Raw genomic sequence first — 20,438 nt, forward strand, 5'->3', positions numbered from 1 at the left:
AAAAGAATGACTTCAGTTGTTATAAATGGACCTCACTTAAGAATGATTGCATATGCAAGTAAACATTTTCAGAAACTATATAAACTTCAAATCTTACTGCTGAAATTATTACAATGTAATAAATCTATGTATTCTTGATTCTTAAAAAGATCAGAAATTTGGGATAAAAAATGTAACATTAATCTGATACATATCTACTCAGAAAAAGAATTCACAATTAATTTTGGGACATAACATACGTAGTACTTTAGAGCTTGTATAAAATACAATAATTCAGAGACAATACTACCAAAAAAGGCATGTGAGGTTTTCCCAAAATGTCTTAGATATTAATGCAATCCACTCTACCTTTTCTTTTTTTTTTTTTTTTTTGCTGCCTCTTCCTTTACCCTGCTTTCTGCTTGGCACCGTGCTGTTCATTTATTCTCTGTATGACATGTTCAGCTGATGATGTCTATCAGCTCAGAAATAAGAGGTAGCAATCATACCAGGTAATAGCATATCATCAGAGGCTGAACCACACTAAAAGATTTCTAAAACCACAAGACTGCTTCTCTTTTGAAGTATGTTGTCCATTTTGAAGCTCAGTATACTCAGTTTTGAAGCTCAATGTAAATTTTCATGATAATTCTAGATGACTTTTCATTTTACTTTTTTTTTTTCAGATCTTATACATATTAATGCTTGTGTTTGTGTATCTTCACTAAAATAAATTACAGAACACACTTTTTTTAACACCAACTGGAATTTTATTATATTCTGGTCTCTATTGGAGCATATTGTCTGGACTGCTAAAGCTGTATCTAACTCAGCTGGAAATCCTGACTTCTCACAGCACTGTGGTGTATAGTTTTACACCCTAATCAGATGGCCATTTGCCTCTTCTTGCTTTCACTTTCATAGCTGAAATATTCTAGTTTCGTAGTTGAAATGCTTCTTGACTTCTTGCTAGAAGTGGCAAACCATTTTAAGGTTTTCTGTGTTTGAGGCTTCCCTTTGTCACAGAGATGTCCTCTGATTTTGATCCATATTCGGTCTGGATTTTTTCCCTTGATCTCTGTATTTTTAAAATGCTTGTAGTGCCTGCTGGTACTTGACCTCTTGTTGCTATCAATAATATGCTATCCAAACAGAAGTTGCATGGCATAGTGGTGAAACAGTTACTCCTGTGTAGTTCAGCAGAGGCCAGCAGAGGGATCTGCATGATGAAAAGAAGGAAATTGTCTGAAAACATCTGTATGCAGTAGTTTTTAAATATATCTTCTATATGTAGAATTTAATGCAAAATCTCTAATACTAAGTTTTAAAGAAACAGTTACACAGGTATTTCAGTATCAAACATTTCTTACATTTTTCTGAAATAATTTAAGCTCTTTCCTAGGTGTCAGTGAATGTTTTCAGACCATAATGTAATCCAGATGGTGCCTTTTTTTCCCCCTGTTATGCTTCTGATGTAGTTAGCTCTTTCTTATTATGGATAATAAACCTGCCCTACTTACTGGCGCAATTTCTTTAGGCTGATGGTTCATTCAATGCTTTCTTCTTAACCCTTTGATGATAGTAAGTTTTCTCATAAAATGCAGTTATGGGCACAAAATTCTAAGATCCAGAATTAATATAAACTTAAGAGTCAGATGAAAGGACTTGTGCTTCCAATATGGTATGCTGGATGTAAGACCTTTTGAAGGGTACCTTGATTAATTATTGCTTGAAGAAAAAAATTTAATGGAATATCCATGCTTCAGTTGCAATTTGATTTTGCCAAACAATTTCATATCTATATTTACTTTCTTAGTACCTCTCTTTTCAGACAGGTAAATTATTAGAATCTTGTGGGAATTGCCAGAGGGCTCTAAGTTGTGCCAATGTCTGTTTCTCACTCTCCCTGCCCGCCTTACCCAAAATCTCCCATTAGCACTGCTATCCCATTGCACAACTGTGCAACAAAGCTTATAGACACAGCTGAAGCTAGGGGACTTTGCAGGATGGGTTCAAGAGAAGCCTTTGCACTCTTGCAGATGGAGTGTGGTCATATTTGTTGTCTGTCTGACTGCTGGGGCAGAAGGATGTGCTGGTAGTCAACAATAAAGCTGTGTAGGTGATGGTAGCTTCCTTAATGTTGAGACTCATTGATCTGCTGCAGTCACTTGTGCCAATTCAATTCTCTCAATTCACTAGGGCAGAAATCTACATTGGCAGGCTGCCTTGCTGTTTGAATACTTAAATTATTAATTTCTTGGCTATGGACTGTATGTGCTTCACACAACATAGCAAAAATTCTGCCATTTTTCCTCATGTTGTCATTTTTGCTAACTATTTGTTATGAAATGTGAGATCTTTATCAATTTTTAGAACTGAAAAAATAGCACATGTGTAAACATACTATAGAAGGCAGTGCATTTGTATTGAAGGAATGCATTTTGCTTGAGTCTGTGGAAAATAGTTGGTAATCTGCATGGTAGATCTTCATAAGCACTACAGTATAAATTCTTTCAAATATGAAAACTTCTATAAACTCTTTAAATTCCTCAGTTTTGTGCTACATGGGACATCACTATATTTCAGCCTGTGTTTATTTCAGCTTATGTTTAAAGCCTTGGATTTAATATTACTTTATATTTTGATAATGACAATTAGTTCAGTGAGAAATGCATGTATTTGTTATTAATTCTGTCTGAAAACTCTGTGAAAGAGATAAACACAGAGGTTAAATCTGCAAAGTTATCTCCATTGTTTCATGAACTTCTGTAGAAGACTTCTGCTGTTCTTGAGGAGAGTTCTGCTCTTCTGCTAGAAATTATTTCCCCTTTCGTCTTCATTACTTCCAGGTTCAAGTAGTTAAAAAAATCATTTCCAATTAGGGAAAAAAATAATTGTTACATTTGTCCAGAAGGACTAAACTGAGAAGGACTCCTTTAAACATCCTATTTCTAAATTGTTTTGTGTTTATCTGATTTAAATTTATTCTAGGTGTGTTCTCTCTTGGCCAAAAATTATTGTGGTTTTAGATGAGCTTTTTAATCCACTTCCATGGGAAATTGACTGAGTTCTGAAATGTGTCTGGCACTAGTTTAATTTTTTTTCTCCCTTCTTTGCTCTTTTTTTCTCCCTCTTTGCTCCTTCTTTGTGGTATTGTAGTGAAAATGTGTCTCTGATTTATCTTATTTTTTGGTGCTGCCACTCTGGAGATTTTTGACTGGGCAAGTATAATTTTTTCAAAAATAATTAGTTACCTTCTATGAACAATCCAGGTTCCATGATAGCAGTATGATTTTCATATTTATATTTCTTACCAGCAACTTCTCTTTCATGCCTGTTTTGGTCCCTTGGGACTACAACTTAAACCAAAACCACATTTTCTTTGCTAATTATTAAGTACTCTCTTCCTCTGTAACTGAATTGAGCTCAACAGCTTCTGGAATTTTAGAAAACAATGAGAACATCATCTCTTTGTACTTCTGAAATCTTTTTTCTAATGTGATGAATTGAGGGGAAGATGGAAAGATCCATAAAATACAAGGTGATCTTTTCAACATAGTTTAGGTATTTCATATATCACAACAATTGATTGACAGGCACATGATTAGACTTTCGTATCTCTATGAAAAATGCTGATAAGTTCATGTGACCTTTGAAGTTCAGTATGGTATTTTTTTCTCTCCTCCTCTGGTATCAATTCATTGATATGCTGCAGAGTTGCCCTTTTCTTGTTTTGAAGTAATAATATTTTCACTTTACAGTATGTGCTTCCTGTATAGATCATAATTCTTTGAATAAAAAAAAAAACAGTTGAGACTTCCATTTATCCTTTTGCATAATACGGTAATGTGAGTCCTGCTGTTCTGCAGGGGAAATAAACACCCAGTAATATGCATATATATGTACATTTCTTCTGTTGGAAAGCACCATAAATCTTTTATAAATCATTTTCCTAACCTCTTCTGATCTGTGAATAATAGTAGGAAATGAGTAGAGTATCTTGCACTGTCAAACTTTTTTTTACTCCTAACCTTTTACTTTCCTTATATATGTAAGGCAGTAGCAATACCAGAAAATGTGGTGATGTATTCTTTGGAAGGCATTGATTGAGAACTACCTGTTTTGAAAAGTCTTAAGGAAACTTTGGACAGCACTGAATTAGGCTCAGTCATTTTGCTGCAAAACTACGAGAGGTTTTTGAATTTATTTTTTTTTCTCAGTGGAAGAGAGAGGCTGTGTTTCTGCTATACAGGCATATGTGGTAGTTAGTATGACTTTTGAAGTCATGAAGTAAAGACTTGCTAGAAAAGTGGTTCAGTGGAATGAACTATTTTAATGTCATCTACTCTGCTGCTGTAAGACTCGGTCGGTATGGTGGATCCTGACAAAAGTTAGGATCCTGGCTGTGTAATACATTGACTGCATCCCCACTTCCTACCAAGACAGGAGTGCTAGAATGGAAACGTTTATAATAGGAAAATTGAAATATATTAGCAAAAAGAAATGAAATTAAGTATTCCCTCATCATATAAGATGCTTCCCCCTCCAAAAATGAAATAATCAAAATAAATGTATTTTCTGTTTGCATGAAACTGTTTTTATAGAAGTTCAGTAGAGCATTTTGACTTATCCTAATTTGTAAATAAATGGTCATTAGAGAAAATTGATTCCTTACATGTCTTTAGTAGGAGATCAGACAACATATATACAAAAGTTTGCTTACTGTTTTAACACTTTAAACAGCTGTTTATTACACACATGCATGTGGTTGGCCATACCCCCTTAAACTTTTCAATTTTGATATTTGCTCTTAGAAGCTATCTTGTCAGGGTGGCACACAGGAGATTAATGTAGCTTGCTTAAATAAAAGAGTCAGAACAAGGCTGAGCTTTGAGATACAGGCAAAGTGTTGCATTAACTTATTCCACCTCAACTCGTAGCTTTTCATATATGTTCCTGAGCTTTGTGGTAGTGAGTGATCATTTTGATACTTGTGTAAGGAGGGAAGTTCAGTATGTCTCAGCTACTCTGTAGAAGAGGTTGGTGGGTGTCTGGGGTGTTTTGGGGTGTGAATACAAAAGAAGGAGAGCTTTTTACAGTGTTGAAAGTTGTCTCTAAATTTGTTTCCTTCTTAGCTGTGGCTTGGACATATGAATGCATAATGTAGGAGCAAGTCTGAAGAAGAGTAATTAAAATGTTGGCAGGTGCTTTCAAAGGGCTTGTGACAGTGGTTGTGGATCTTCTTTCATTTTTTATGGCACTGGTAATACAAATGAATTTGGAAGAAAAAAAAGATGCTGTAACAATAGACCACCATCACAGCTTTATGTGGTGAAAGGTGCCTTGATGTCTTACTCCAAGTGTATATTTTTTTTCCTTTTCTGAACATCTGCTTTGTTGCCATGGTGTAATAACATCAGTTTTTCATTTCTTTCCTGAACTCAAAATATTTTTATAATTTTCAGAACGCTATACATCCATGGCCGTACAAAGCAGGATTTCATGGTCTGGTATACTGCAATTGAAAAAGCAGCAGGTACAGATGGTAATGCACTACAAGATCAGCAGCTCAGCAAAAATGATGTCCCTATTATAGTGAACAGCTGCATAGCGTTTGTTACACAGTATGGTAAGTAGAGTGGATTTTATTCAAGCTAAGATCATTTGTATAATACAGAAGCGCCCCCAGCACCAGGTCCTATTGAATGAGTTTATATATTACTTAAAGTGAAGTGCCCCTCATTAGCCTTGACATTCTTTAATGAGATGGTGCAATATACACAGCTGAGAATGGTCCTTTTGGGGAAATACAGCTTGGTAAATCCCCTTTATGGACACTTTTCTATTTTAAATATTGTATTGTTTGCCTTATGAAACTTAGCCTTGGGGTCCACTGCCCCAGTGCAGACAACTCAGCCCAGAAAATAAACTCTGCAAACCTGGAAAAGTTGTGGTCTGAACACATCTTGGAAGCTGGCATTAACTGTGGAGTTAAGTTCAGTCTTAGGCTGCTGTTTTTTCAGTGAAATAACCTGAGGATTAGTTGGTTACCATTTATTTAAGTGAATTTTGCCAGGGTAACTTTCCCTGGCGTTAGGTTATATGCAGATGATGTTTGTGTCTTTTTACTACTGCAAATTCATGAGTTTTCTTGTGAGATTGCTACATGCATATCAACCCTGTACAAATCTGTCTTTGGTATAAATGCGTCTGTAACCTCTGTCAGTATGAGAGCACCTAATTTCTATTTGAGTCATTGAAGTTTAACTAAATAACCTTTGGATAGGGCAACACTGCTCTATTGTAAATAGCTGTATTGGGGTTGCACCTAGTGCCTAAAAATAAGAAAAAAAGCTTTTGCTAAATTTTTTTTAATTATTAGCAACAGAACTCAAGTTTTGAAAAACAAAATTTTTGACTAGAATAACATACGCAGTGATTAAAAGTGGTCATGACTTCATTTTAAGCTATATGTTTTCTTTTTAATTTTACTTTAGTGGGTTTTTTTTTTTACATATAAGAATAGTAGCTGACTGATAGCTTTAAGAACATGAGAAAAATCAGAAAAAAGGATATTTTCTGCTAACTTGAGGCTTTTAAGAATAAGATATTTCAGGTTGGATGAATGCAATAATACTTTGAGTCTTAAGATGAGTTCATCCATAGAGTAATAAAATAAGAGGAGTTTTCTCATGAAAGCAGCTGTGTTTTATGTGCAATATAATATCTATCATCAAAACTTCTTCTCTTTACTGAGCCTTTTGAAAGTACTGTTTTAGGAAGCCCTGAAGAGATTTGGGGATTTGAAATGCCTGTAGAATACTCTTGAAATACTGATCCCAGACTTGCTTACTATTATGATGAGTATTCTTGCAAAGAGGTCTAGTTGGTTATAAGAAGAATTGGCAGTGTTTTCACTAAGAAAGGGAGTATGAGTAAAAGATCAGAAAGATGCTGTTAGGAAATGCTACCACATATAACTGTTTGGCATCCACAAATAATTTTTATTTAATCATGTCTGGAATTTTTGAAAGAATACTTAATTTTACATTCATTTATTTTTCTCTCCTGTATATTTGTGCCTTAGGTTTAGGTAGCAAGCAAATCTATCTTAAGAATGGTGATTCTTCCAATGTGGCTGAACTGCTGGAAAGCTTCAAAAAAGATGCAAGAAGTGTTAAACTAAGAGCAGGAAAACATCAACTTGAAGATGTGACGGATGTACTGAAAAGTTTTCTTTCTCAAATAGATGATGCACTTCTGACTAAAGAACTTTATCCATTCTGGATCTCTGCATTAGGTAAGGTATTCAATAATATTCCATACAATAAAAGTTATATGTACATTTTCAGTATCAAGTTTGAGGGGCTTGTTAATTTACTTACCCTGTGTCAACCTATGTTATTCATAACTGGCAAAACAGTGTAGTGAGAAAAAAATATCTGGGTCATGGCTGCAATAGACACATGTTAATAAGAGATGATTTTTATAATGTTCTTTTAAAATCTTAGTTTCTATATTGCAGTATTTGCAATATAGAAACAAGTGGTTTCCCTGCCAAACTGTGCTATAAAATTGCAGGCACAGCAGTAAGAGATGCATGGGAAATGCTGACAGAACGTTAGTTTCTATCTGAATGCATAGGAGTCACATAGGCATATTTCTGTGTGGCACATTTTGTCTTTATAAAGAGATATTAAAGCATATTCCTCTTTGATTTTATTTAAGTTCAAATATATGGATGTTGCTTTAATATGAGCCACTAGACTTTCGGGAAATTAAAATATTATCAATATTACACATTTTTGACCTTTAAACTCAATTTCAAAGACTAGAGGAAAAAGTATTAAGAGTTTATTCACTTACCACATGATTAATTGCATCAGAAAACAGAAGTTCTGAGGCAGTTTAGATTTGTCAGCTCTTTTTAATGGTGTTACAATGATTCCCCTTCCTGATCTGTACACATGGCTAAAATTCTACTTCAGCTTTACAACAGAAAATCCTGTCCTGTTAAGTGATACAGAAGGTACTTCTAGGAAGACTAAAACATTTAAGAAAACAGAGTAGAAAGCCTTTAAACTGTTGTTTTGTTATTTACTTTTTCTTCCAATTACCAAAGAATCCAAAACACAGTCAGTAGTTAGTGGAGAGCACCATCAATCAGCCAGAAGATTTCTGTTCTTTCTTTTCAGAAACTTGAGACAAGCAAGGGACTGAGAGGGAAAAGCTAACTAATTAAATGCGCTCTACATTAACTTTGTATATGCCCTGAGCATAAGGGGGCAGCACAGGGAGGCAGACGTAAGGTAGAAAGCTGGGGTTGTGTTTCAGATACTGTCATTCCCAAAACTGGAATTCCTGCCATCGGCCTTGCCATTGTTCAGCTATATGTAACTTATTTACCAACCCTTTCCCCTTGTTCTCCTCTAATCAGTCTTATATATGCTTAGATCCTTAAACTACTTTGTGCCCTCAAACACTTTTCCAGTAAATATTTAAAATAGGAAAAGGTGTTTTCCTTTCTCATTGTTGGGAACTCTTAGAAGTACATTTGCACTTGTGAATATGGAGTTCCCTCACACATGTATGTGCACAAACTACAGATTAAATATACTTTGAGAGAAAATGCAATTGCTGTTCTGGCCTTTAGTCTTAAACTGTGGCAAATGATGCTTGAATATAGAACTGTCCGTCTTTATTGTTGTTTCTCTGAACTGGTGTACAATAGTAGACTTTTTTAATAGTATATTTTCAGCATTGCCTTTATGAAGAAGGGGTTGATTTGGTAAATAGTAATTTTAAAAGACTAGATGCCGCTGATATAGTTAATGAGAACTGCTGTTGCTTTCTAGTGTGCATTGTTATTAATGCTCAACGATTATTGTTTTCTGGCAGATACGCAGAATGAAAAGGAACGTGTGAGGAAGTACAGAGCTTTTATTCAGAGTCTTCCACCAGTCAATAGAGCAACTTTGGCTGCTTTAATTGAACATCTTTACAGGTTATTGCGAATTAAGCATTGTAGCAGAGAAATTATTATAATGTGTTCTCAGTATAACTCTACAATATATGCAATGTGGCTTGTTTCATTCACCAGTAATCACAAAAGCTTATCTAGTTGCAGCAATTAATTGCATTTGAATGCCTTTAATTGATAATGTGTTTTTTCTTTGGTTGTATTTTTAGCTGTAGGTATCTATAAAAATCAATGGATTGGAGCAGCCTTACAGGGAGAGAGGGCTGCTAGTGTATGTGTCCAAGTAGGGTAATTTTTGATGTAGCTTCTTTATGCAATTTCATTTTACTCCAGTCTACTAGTCTTCCAGAGAATTGTTGCAAATGGTTCTTGAAATTAAATATTTTTTTTCAGTGAAAATGTCCTTCTCCACAATCTGTTTTGCACATAATAGCTTTGAGAATTACCTACCCTTCCTGTTTTTCATCAGTGCTTCATTTTACAACTGAGGTAGCAGTAGAGAATATCCAAAATACAAACTTGTTTAAGCACCAAAGGTCATGACTTATTCCTAGCTCAAATAAGGGGCAGAAAATTTGTAAAAAATATTTGACAGAATGATTCTTTGGTGTCAAGGTTAAATAGTACTGGTCTATGTGATATCATCTATTGAACAAGTCAAATTATATTTTTGGTGAATTGCAGTGAGTCTAGAATACATAGAAACTTCTCTTTACAGACTGTTGTGTTCAGAAATTATGGCACATAGCCAAGTATATAGCCAATGTAATGTAAAAATATTTATGTGATTATGAAATTGATTGGTGCCATTATTTGGATAAAGACTGTGCTACATAATGTGTTTAAGAAGTTTCTAAGCATGTCCAGTTAGAGATACTAATTTGATGTTACATCTGTTCTGAAAGTAGTATGAATTTGTGCATTTAATGGCCAAAATTCTGTAGTAGTTTAAAGTGTTTGCCTCTAAAAAAGGACGTTATGTAAACAACATAACTGATATGAAAACTTTACCATAGGGATAGGAGCTAAGAAGGGCCTAATTTCTTTCCACACTTTGTTTGATCTTTGCTCTCAAGTTTGTAGGATATATTTCATAATACAGTGAAACTGTGTTTGGCATTGATTTGGCCTCACCTGGAGCACTGTGAGCAGTTCTGGGGTCTGCAGTTAAAGGATGTTAAGGTGTTTGAATGCATCCAGAGGAAGGCAGCAATGCTGTCAGAGGGCTGGAAGGAATCACCTGTGGGGAGTGGCTGAGGACTCTGGGCTTTTCTGCTTCACAGAAGAGGAGGCTGAGGGGTGACCTTATTGCTCTGTGCAGCTTCCTGAGGAGGGGAAGGGGAGAAGGAGGTGCTGGTCTCTTCTCCCTGGTAGGTAGGGTGAATCATGGAAATGGTTCAAAACTGCATCCAGAGAAGTACCAACTTGTCATTAGGAAGGATTTCTTACTAAAAGGGTGGTCAAACATTGTAACAGGCTTTTTAGAGAGGGTGGATGACCCAAGCCTGTCAGTGCAGTTGGACAGTGCCCGTAGCAACATGCATTGGCTTTTGGCCAGCCCTTAAGCAATCCAGCAGTTGGACTAGATGATCATTATAGGTCCCCTCTAACTCAGGTATTCTATTCTGATTTTATTGTTTTCTATTCTAAGTAGTTTTGATATCACTTGAAATGCAGTTAGAAATTTTTCATTTCTGTAATAAGAAATAAAGGGTATAAAAAAATATTAAATAAATAATAGTACATATTTTCATTGCATTTAATGTAGTTATCTTTTTTTTAAGTGCTCTCCATATTCTGTAAAGGAGCCAAAGGCAATCAAAGGAACAATGAAACTATCTAGATATGTTTATTTTTCCTTCAACAGGGTGCAGAAGTGTTCTGAAATTAACCAAATGAACCCTCAGAATTTAGCTGTGGTGTTTTCCTCATGCTTATTTCAAACTAAAGGCCAAACCAGTGAAGAAGTCAATGTAATTGAAGATCTAATTAAAAATTATGTGCAACTTTTTCATGTACGTATATTTATATGTATCCTAGCTGCTCAAATGTTAGAGATTCAAAAATATAAAAATCTGCATTAAAATGGTCTTCTTGCTAGTTCAACAATCTGAGGATTTACAGGGTTTTTGAACTCTAATTCAGTGGATGTTTTTCTTGTCCTGCTTTAAATTTTATTTCCCAGGTAGTTTAACCTGTGTAGGAAAGACTGTTTATGGGATGCTGTGAGCTACTGTTTTCCAAAATCATGCTCATTCTCCTTGCTGGCAAAAGCTTACTAAATTTAGGATTTTTTTTTATTATGACTATTAAAAATACTGCTTCTAATCCAATTTTACAGGCCTGATCAGAACTGAAGCATAGAAGGATTTTGTGTTCTTAATCTCTGAGCTATGATTATGTTTTGTTCCTTAGACCCAGAAATAATGTTCAATCCAATTGGATAGAAAAGCTACTACTAGCAGCAATTTATATTAGCCATTTCGATTTGGAGTTGACTGTGCCACTGTAACATTTTTCTGCAGTTTTTCATTGATTCCTCTGTGTTTCAATATATATTCCATGAAGTTTATCATAATAAGTCCCATCAATGAAGAGCTGTTTCTGACTGATAGAATATTTTGCATACCTGCTTCTATGAGAACATGATTGGCGGTATTGGCAATTGTTACCATAACTATTATTAATCACTCCAAAATTATTTATTTATACAGATAAATGAAGACCAAGTCAAACAAATGGACATAGAGAACAGTTTTATAACAAAATGGAAAGACACTCAGGTAAGTGTCACATTAGGCATGGATAAAGGGGAGTGAGGCCTTAATATCTCTGTACATAGGTGTGGCTGCTCTTCTGTTCATCCCTGAGACAGCATCATCCCAGGCACTGCACAGTTGCTAAGTCACGCTTGAACCAGATGTGAGATAAAGTGGCTCAGCTCACCTTCTTGCTCTCCTCATCAGTCCTCCACAGCAGTTTGCCACAGGCTTCCATTTAGGGTTAAAAGTATTGATGTGGTGCAATTGAGTGATGTAACAACAGCACTGTAATCATGTAAGTGTCATGGGTAATTGGAAACTTAGTCCTCAAGCAGCTACAATTAAGAATTGTAAGAATTCTTTACATTTAATGACTGAGAGTCTGACATCATTGCATCAAAATGTGTGCATATAAGTGGGAAAATCAGTGATGTAGATACTTAATACTTTGGAATATACAGGTTGCCACAGTACTATTATCTCTGGTTATGCAGAATATTCAGAAAACAACAGAACTGAATTTCTGCTGAATTCCTCAAAGTTCACATGTCTGAAATGTCACTGAAGTTCTGTTCCAGGTGGCACTTCATTAGTCGCTTTTCATTTTCTGTCCACCATATACTTATGCCAGCTGTTGCAGTAATTTACATCACATTTTCTCTCCATACGGTTGTTTATGTGAGCCCAGTGGAAATCATGTGTCAGCTTCATTCTTATTTCCAACCTTTTTCTGTAATATCATCTGAAAAGCAAATTTTATAACTAAATGAGCCTTTTTGAGTCTGTGCCACTATAATTAAGCCGCTTTCTTCAAAGTAGCTTTGTAATGCTTTTCCTCACAAATGTTTCCATTAGTTTTCTATTCTCAAAGACTAAACTAACTTAAAAGTTGCTGGTTTTCAGAATGTGAATGTTCTTTAAAATTCAGCACTGCCAGTTATTTTTCTCTAGAAATGTAATCTTAGCTTTTGTAAATTGGTCAAAATGTATCCCAAAGCTCAACTGTTTATATGTATATATATGTGAATATATTTATGTTTCTATATATTTTTCTTAACCTTTTCCTCTGTTTGTAGTAGTATATAAATAAGTAGCATCACTATCAATAACATTCTCAAAAATAAAGACACAAATTTTTATCTTAGTGTTAATTTGATTATTAATTGTTTATATTTGCCTATTAATAGAATGGTACACCTTCCCTTCTGGTAGTCCCTGTTTCTGCCTTAATTTTTCTTCCTGTGCTCTGATCATCACTTATTTTTTAGGAAATATTTTTTGGTACTGGACTGAGATGAATTGCAATCTTTTGAAGGTGCCTATGACTATACTAAAAGGGAATTAGAGCAGGCAAAATGTGAGACATTTTTAACTTTAGAAAAATAAAGTAATTTCTCATCCATGAAAATAATTTTATTGCCATAGATGAGCAAACCTAGTTACAATGGAAAATACTACATCCTTTCTCATAAATCATACTTTTCGTCATGATCATAAAATGTTGGATTTACTGCTTTCTAATTTCTTTCTGAGCTTTTTGTTGTTAGACATTTTTAAATAGCATTTGTTAGTCTTGAGCACATGAAATTTATATATGTCATAAATTCGCTTTATCTGATTATTCTACATTAGCATTGTGTGCAAAGTCTAGCCTTTTCTTCAACAAATTTGAAGAGTTATATTTAACAGAGGTTGATATCAAGAGCATTTATTTTAATTCCTTCTTTAATTAGGTAATGACAAGTTTTCATTGTGATTAAGAATCATAAATATACTATTTTGTATTTAATAATGGATTTTTTTTTTGATATGTACACATGGCTGCGTGGCTGAAATAGTCTATTATTTGTAATTTTTCATCTCACTTTTAACTAAGTCATTTTGGGGTTACAGTCCTTTTTCATTGTTTTAAATTCTATTAATCTGTTTTGATTCTGAAGTGAACCTGACTAACCTCCAAATCAGAGTTATGGGTCTGGCAGTTTAAGATACTGAGATACACTCATGTCTTAGGCTTTGTAGTCTTAAATGGAAATTTAAAATTTCCACTTATGCCATGTTGCCCTTAATTTTTCTGCACTTTGGTGTATATTTGTAAATTAATGTTAATTTTAATTGGTATGATTTGGTTGGATTTATTCAGGGTTTGGATTTTTCTCCTGAATCTGTGAATCGGCATTTTTTTCCTTACACTAGTTAAATAATTGTATTCTCCTTGCTTAAAATGTTTATTTTTAACAATCAAATTTTTTAATTCTTTCTTTTTAGGTTTCCCAGGCTGGAGATTTGCTTATTGAAGTTTATGTGGAAAGAAAGGAGCCAGACTGCAGTATTATAATCAGGGTTAGTGTATAAAAACGATACAGTGATTTTTATTAAGCACTTTTTCTTGAAGTATATCACATTTATTTTAATACATGTTTTTGTATAAGTACACAACGAAAGTTTGAGTTTATGTTTATCACTATTCTTTTAAATATTTTGCTTTAAAATTTGCTGTGTGGCCTAAATTATGTAAAAACTGATTATTATGCACTTTTGCATCTTTGAGAAAAATTTTAAGAAAAATGATACAATTTTAAAGCGGAGATGTCCTGCTTTAGTTTTGTGTAGTATGCAACAGTGTAAATTCTCCCAGCTCTACCTGTGCAACACATGAGAGCATTAACAAATACACAATGAATGTTGGTTCTATTTAGTAGTAACGACCATTAAAGTGACATTCCTCCTTTCTTTTTGTCTGTGGCTTTCTTCTTTCTTTGAGTGTTAAGAAATCAAAGCTTGTTACTAACTATAATAGAGATTTTTGAGCTTTCTATTTAATAGTGTATTTAAACACCTGCGTCTCCATGTAGTGGTGTTCTGTTATTTTTTATTAAACCTCTCTGGTTTTGTTTCCTTTTTGTTCTTCTCAGCATATGACTTTCAAACACTTTTGTTTATAAATATATGGGGTATGTGATATACATAGATGGACATGTACACATAAAAAATGCTTTTTAAAATAGGAATAAAAATAAGAATATTCATCGCTAAGATAAAAAAATGGTGCTTCTCTAATATTTATCTTCCCACACCCAGGAAGATATATGAAAGCTTTTTTTTTTTTTCCACATTTTTTGGGGTAGAGAAAATGAATTAAAAGCTACCAAGTTAATAGTCATCTTAAAATATAACTTCAATCTCATGGAAAAGACTAAGGAAAGCCTGCTGGAATCTGATGGATATTTTATGGGTTTCCAGCTCAATGTTTGGGGTTTTTTTTCCCTTTTTTTTTTTTTTCCTTAGGGAAATTGCAGGGAGGAAGATTTTGAAAAAATGTATCAGAAATCAGTAATTGAAATGTATTATAAACTGACTCAATTTGTATTACAGGTATCACCTTTGATGGAAGCAGAGGAATTAACTAATGATGTTTTAGGAATCAAAAACATTATTCCCAGCAAAGATGATATCTGGGCTGCTTTTGAAGTACTTGAAAATGGAGAATTAGGTTAGTGACACTTAAATGTATGTGTGTCAATCAGCTTTTATTATTTTAGTTTTTCAGTACTTAATATCATCAAAAGTTTAGTTAAAGACTTCATGGAAACAAACAAAAAATAGCCTTCATGCCAATGTTTTACATTTGGTTGTTGTGGGATCTGCACGATTTCTTTCTTCACTTTGCCAGAAATTATGTGATGAATTGTTTTAAACTGCTTATAAATTAAGGGCTGAGAAGGTGTTCTTTATATTACAGTGCTTTGCAGTTCATTAATCATCAGCTACACAAAAGTAGGTCTTACCAGTAAGTCATAAAGGAAAACCCTATTTTCTTAAGAATGTCAGTACTTGATTTTATAAGCAATAATGCTTTCCAAAAAATTAAATGAGAAAATACACGTCATACTTAGGAGAAAGGATCTTTTCTATTTTGCTAATTCAAATGTTTAATGTACATAGGTGAAAAAAGGAGGTATAAAGTATATAACTCTTTACACACTTTAAAGTGTGTTTTTGGCAAGTGGCATTATGGTGTATGTAGCAGAATCTTGAAAAATTTGTTTGAAATATGGTTCTGTTGCCAACAAAAGCAAATGTCACATGGCCACCATATTCATGAATGGTAAAGAGGCTTTAACATTGGGAATACTTTATACGTGCTGGAGCATGTTTAAAATGCTGGAGAATTTTCTTGTTAGAGATAACTAAAATAATGTAAAGTAGTAGGGATTTTGTTAATTAAAACATATTTTGATGAATATTCCCTAAAGTAATCTTAGGGAATTTTTGAAGAATACATGGAGACAGAAATATGCAACATCTATTTGCATTTCCTAGTAAGTTTCTGATCTTAACGATTTCCATGTTACAGAGGAGGACTGTGAACTTGTTTATTTCTATAGTGAAGATACCTGTTTTCAAGTCAAGGAAAAAAAATAAGAAAGTGGACAAAATAATATTACTAAATATTGTTCTAATGTTTTTTGTTAGTTTTGTTGTATTTGATTTTCAGATGTGCTTACAATAATTCTTTCAGTTTTACTAATATTACTGATGTCCTCAGTCTTGACCCTGGCAGTATAAAAATTAGGATGGAAGTTTTTCTCCCTTTCAACTGAAAATCAATTATCCTGAGCCTTCTTCACATCTTACAGTCTGCTGGTGATGCTGTACAGAGGTGTAATACAGAGTTTGTTTCCAGATTCATAGATGTGGGTGACAACTGACAAAGAATGCTAGTATCTCTTATCTTTAGAAGAGTCCTGATAATTCCTGCAAGTGCAGTACAAATCATATTTCTTTAGACTGAAAAACAGAAAAAAATTTGAATTTTGTTTTCTTAAACTAGATATATTGACACAGGAACATGAAAACCAAACTAGATATGGCCAAGAGAACATTAAAGTAAATAAACAGATAGACCCCACAACAGCTTCTTCATGCATTTAGGTGCAACAACTAATGTTTTAGTGGGGTATGGAAATGTTGTCTGAACTAGTGACTACGGAAAACAAACAAAACTAAGCTAAGAGTGAGACACTAGAGGCCCTACATAACACAAAAAGTATGGGCAGGACATTAGAGTATATCCTACTAAAAGAAGAGTTTCCTACACAAAATGAAATGGCACACCAGTGTTTTAAATCCAAAACAACTAACCAAAAAGCAACCTAAATTAAGTCCTAATTCATCAAGTGACTCCTGTCAGTAGAGACTGTGTTGATGAAATATGTTCTTCATGGATCCCTTTCTGGAAGAATCAGTGCATCAAAAAAAACCTGAATTACTGTTTCAAAATAAAAAATAATTTTGTAGTAAAGAGACACTCAGGTAGACTCCTGTGATCCTATGGCTGAATCTAACAGGTTTGCAGAGGGCGAGAGCACAGAGAAAATTACTTCTAGAAAATATTTGGTCCGAATGTGACACTGAAGAACTAAAAGACTACTTGAGTCTTTGCTCCTGCAGGTTGATTCTACTAGTGTCATTTGACAAACACCATGAGGCATTTACAAATTAGTTCAGATAGTGACACATAATGACAGAAAAAAGTTTGCATATTTCTTTCAAATATACATCAGTAATCATGGTGTCTTTCTGATAAAAATTAATTTTCTGCATCTGCATTTTTTCCTGGTGCGGTCTGCTACCACCTGTTCAGTGCATGGTGGTAAGAACCCTGAATTTTTTTTAATTTTAAGTTTTTATTTTGTTTTTTAATATATACTGTCAGGAAAACAACCCCTGAGAAAGCAAGAAAATTAGAATCATATTTTATAGAAAGTCAGTTTCTAGTAATAGTTAATGTTGTTTAAAGTGAAAAGGACTGGTTTAGAACATTTACTCACTTATGATGACCTAAGTGAAAGAAAGGGTAATTGAATGTATGTGTTGACTGCTTGCTGTTCAAAATACTAGAATTGCAGTATTAAAAATCTGCTAAATTATTTGCATATAGAAAAGTTGCAATAATTGATGATTTTATCAAGCCTAATGCAAAATATTTATTACCATATGATTTTACAAAACAGGGTGTATCTAATTTTTTTTAATAAAAAGTGATTGATGGATAATTTGTAAATGAGGTGTATTACCAGTAAAATAGTTAATGGTTTTCAGCATGATGATTTATGCACCATGTAATCCATGATGACAGATGGTCTTAAATAAATAAAACAGTAGGTGTTTACTGTGAGAGTGCTGGTGTTCTAGGAAGATGTGGTGATGTGCCAGTCTCTTGTCTCTGATTTGTAACGTTCTTCTTAAAGTGGATTTTCTCTCTTCTACAAAGGCATCAAGTGTTGAAGCTTTATCACATTAGAGTCCAAAGTTTCCCAAAAATTCAGAAGTTTGACCATTTAAAACAAAAGGGCCAGAAGAAGTAGTGATAATAAAGTAGAGGTTGAGCTGCTATCTACAAAATGGTATTCTTGTTAGGCTGCTTTGGTGTCATATCTGAATAATGAAATATTTGTATGGGTGGTATCACAGCTTTACAGGTAGCGTAGGTAATTTTGCATCCCAAAACAGCAGTGTTTTTTTCTGTCATGAAAGTGTGTTATTTGTGGCTGCTGCTTTCTGAGGCTCTAGTGTTCAGGTGTTCTAGAAAATGCCTTCTGCTAGACTGTAGTGCTGGAGAGTCCCAAAGCAGCTGTTGACATTTCATATTCATCTACCATAGCAGGAATGAAAAATGAGATTATGGCTGCATACTTTGCCCTTCAGTACTCAAGGGACATGGCTAGACTGTGTGACCCAACATGACAGTGTCATAGGGGTGTGACTCTTCAGGAGCCATACCCATCTCTTCTCAAGACCTGACCCAGATAAATTGGTTTGCAAATGGGAACACAGATCCGTTGGAAAAATCTCTATTTGGAGATAAAATGACATTTGAACCCACAAAGCCATTGTTAAGGCTTTTGTGGATTCATGAATTACAGCAGGTGCTTGCTGCTGAGCAGAGCCTTCAGGGATGTGAGTGTGTCTTCTCCCACTCTCATCAGTATTGCATCAGGCTGTGCTGTTCATGTGACACTCAGATTTCTGCTGGATCTAGTAATGCAGATTTAGGACAATTTGCAAGACCTTTTCTGCCTTCATTTGGTAGATGAACTGGGGTTTGTATGGAGTACTGGCTGGGCTTTCTTATCACTGCAGTTTTTCAATTCTGTGCTAGGTCTCAGAGTTTCTCTTCTAGGATGGATGATGCCTATTAAAAATGTGTGTTTGAGCATCTGAAGTTTTGCAGTTCACACATACAGTCTAGTCATGCCTTCAGTGGTAGTTTAATCTTGCTTTACTTTTTGTACAAGATGGAAATACACAGGTGCAAGTTTGGATATCCCCTAGCCACTGCAACAGGGAGAAGATCTAGTAAGACCACATGCTTTTCCCCTCTAGTAAAAAGAATCTAATGAAACCAGGAGTCTGTTTCAGTCTGCTTTGATCAATAACAGACAGTATAATCCATACCAGTTGGAGGCATTTTTTTTCACTGTGATCACTCCAAATTCTTTGTTTCTTTGAATGAAGAGAATTGGTAGTTATGATGTTTCATTTTCATACTGAGCATAGGCCAATAAGGCACAGTATAGCTGAAGGTCTCAGTTCTGTTTGATCATATTTAGCCATGTCCTGTAATTGGTCCTAACTTTTGTATTTAGTTTTTAAGCAGTGCTTTAGTGTCTTTACATTAAAAATTTAACATTACAAAAGAGTCACTGAACATTTGGCTACTGTTTGTTTAGTTTTATATTCATTACCTCTGCAAACACTGCCAGTAAAGGTATTGTCAGTAAAGTGCCTAATTGTCTTATTTTTGAAAGCAGTATTTTTCTTCTATAGTTCAAAGTCAATGAGACCTTGTTGTTTACAGACCAATGTAACTTGTGACGGCCTCCAATATTGTTGAGTTTTCTCTTTTATTTTAATTCTAGTTTTTTGTGCTTTCTTTCTTTGGCATTTTTCAGAACGTCCTCTGCATTATACAGAGAATGTACTAGAACAAGTTCTTCACTGGAGTTCACTACCAGACCCTGGCACTGCATGTCTAATAATAAAGAGATTTCTAACAGCAGACATGGTGAATCTCTACAGTGGTATGTAATTTTTTTTAAATTTCGTTATTTTACATGGAAATATGAGAATGGCAATTGTTTTCAGTGGAGCAAAGTCTCCCAGAACAACTGAATTACTGCTACTTCATAAAAATTACAGATTTACAGAGGGTTGTGGTGACTCCCTATGGAAACACAGAGATTATGGATGTTTGTTTCTACAAACTATAAGCTCTCCCATTGAAATATAAAAGTGTACAGAAATTCTGCGGTCAGTTCACACTTTGTGAACTTCTGCTGTGAAGCTTGAAACTGCTCTTATCTAGGTCATACTGTGGGAATATATTTATATAACTATGGTATGCTAATAGAAATTTCTATTATCTTATTTGATGCCTCCAAATTGCAAAGCTAATTTCACGGAATCAGAATATTCTGAGTTGGAAGGAGCCCAGAAGGATCATCAAAGTCCAGCTCCTTGCCTTACACAGGACAGCCCCATGAATAACACCTGTGCCTGAGAGCGTTGTCCAAACTCTTCTTGAACTCTCAGGCTGATGCTGTGACCACTTCCCTGCGGAGCCTTTTCCATTGCCCAACCATCCTCTGGGGGAAGCTTTCCTGATATCCAACCTGAGCTTCCCTTATAAAACTTCAGATCATTCTGTTATC

The 20,438-nt window shown here is 34.5% G+C and overlaps 1 protein-coding gene across 1 annotated transcript in view; it reads left to right on the forward strand.

Moving 5' to 3' along the window:
* The window catches only part of ARAP2 (ArfGAP with RhoGAP domain, ankyrin repeat and PH domain 2), a 108,920-nt gene that overhangs the window by 68,909 nt on the left and 19,573 nt on the right, over positions 1-20,438 (forward strand). The window contains exons 19-26 of the mRNA XM_066549174.1: positions 5,445-5,608; positions 7,067-7,279; positions 8,878-8,983; positions 10,827-10,974; positions 11,674-11,742; positions 13,990-14,064; positions 15,097-15,214; positions 19,680-19,808. Of these exons, the coding sequence (XP_066405271.1) occupies positions 5,445-5,608; positions 7,067-7,279; positions 8,878-8,983; positions 10,827-10,974; positions 11,674-11,742; positions 13,990-14,064; positions 15,097-15,214; positions 19,680-19,808 (1,022 nt within the window). The remainder of the gene's footprint in view (positions 1-5,444; positions 5,609-7,066; positions 7,280-8,877; positions 8,984-10,826; positions 10,975-11,673; positions 11,743-13,989; positions 14,065-15,096; positions 15,215-19,679; positions 19,809-20,438) is intronic.

Source organism: Molothrus aeneus, chromosome 4 (assembly GCF_037042795.1).
Source record: "Molothrus aeneus isolate 106 chromosome 4, BPBGC_Maene_1.0, whole genome shotgun sequence".
NCBI lineage: Eukaryota > Metazoa > Chordata > Aves > Passeriformes > Icteridae > Molothrus > Molothrus aeneus.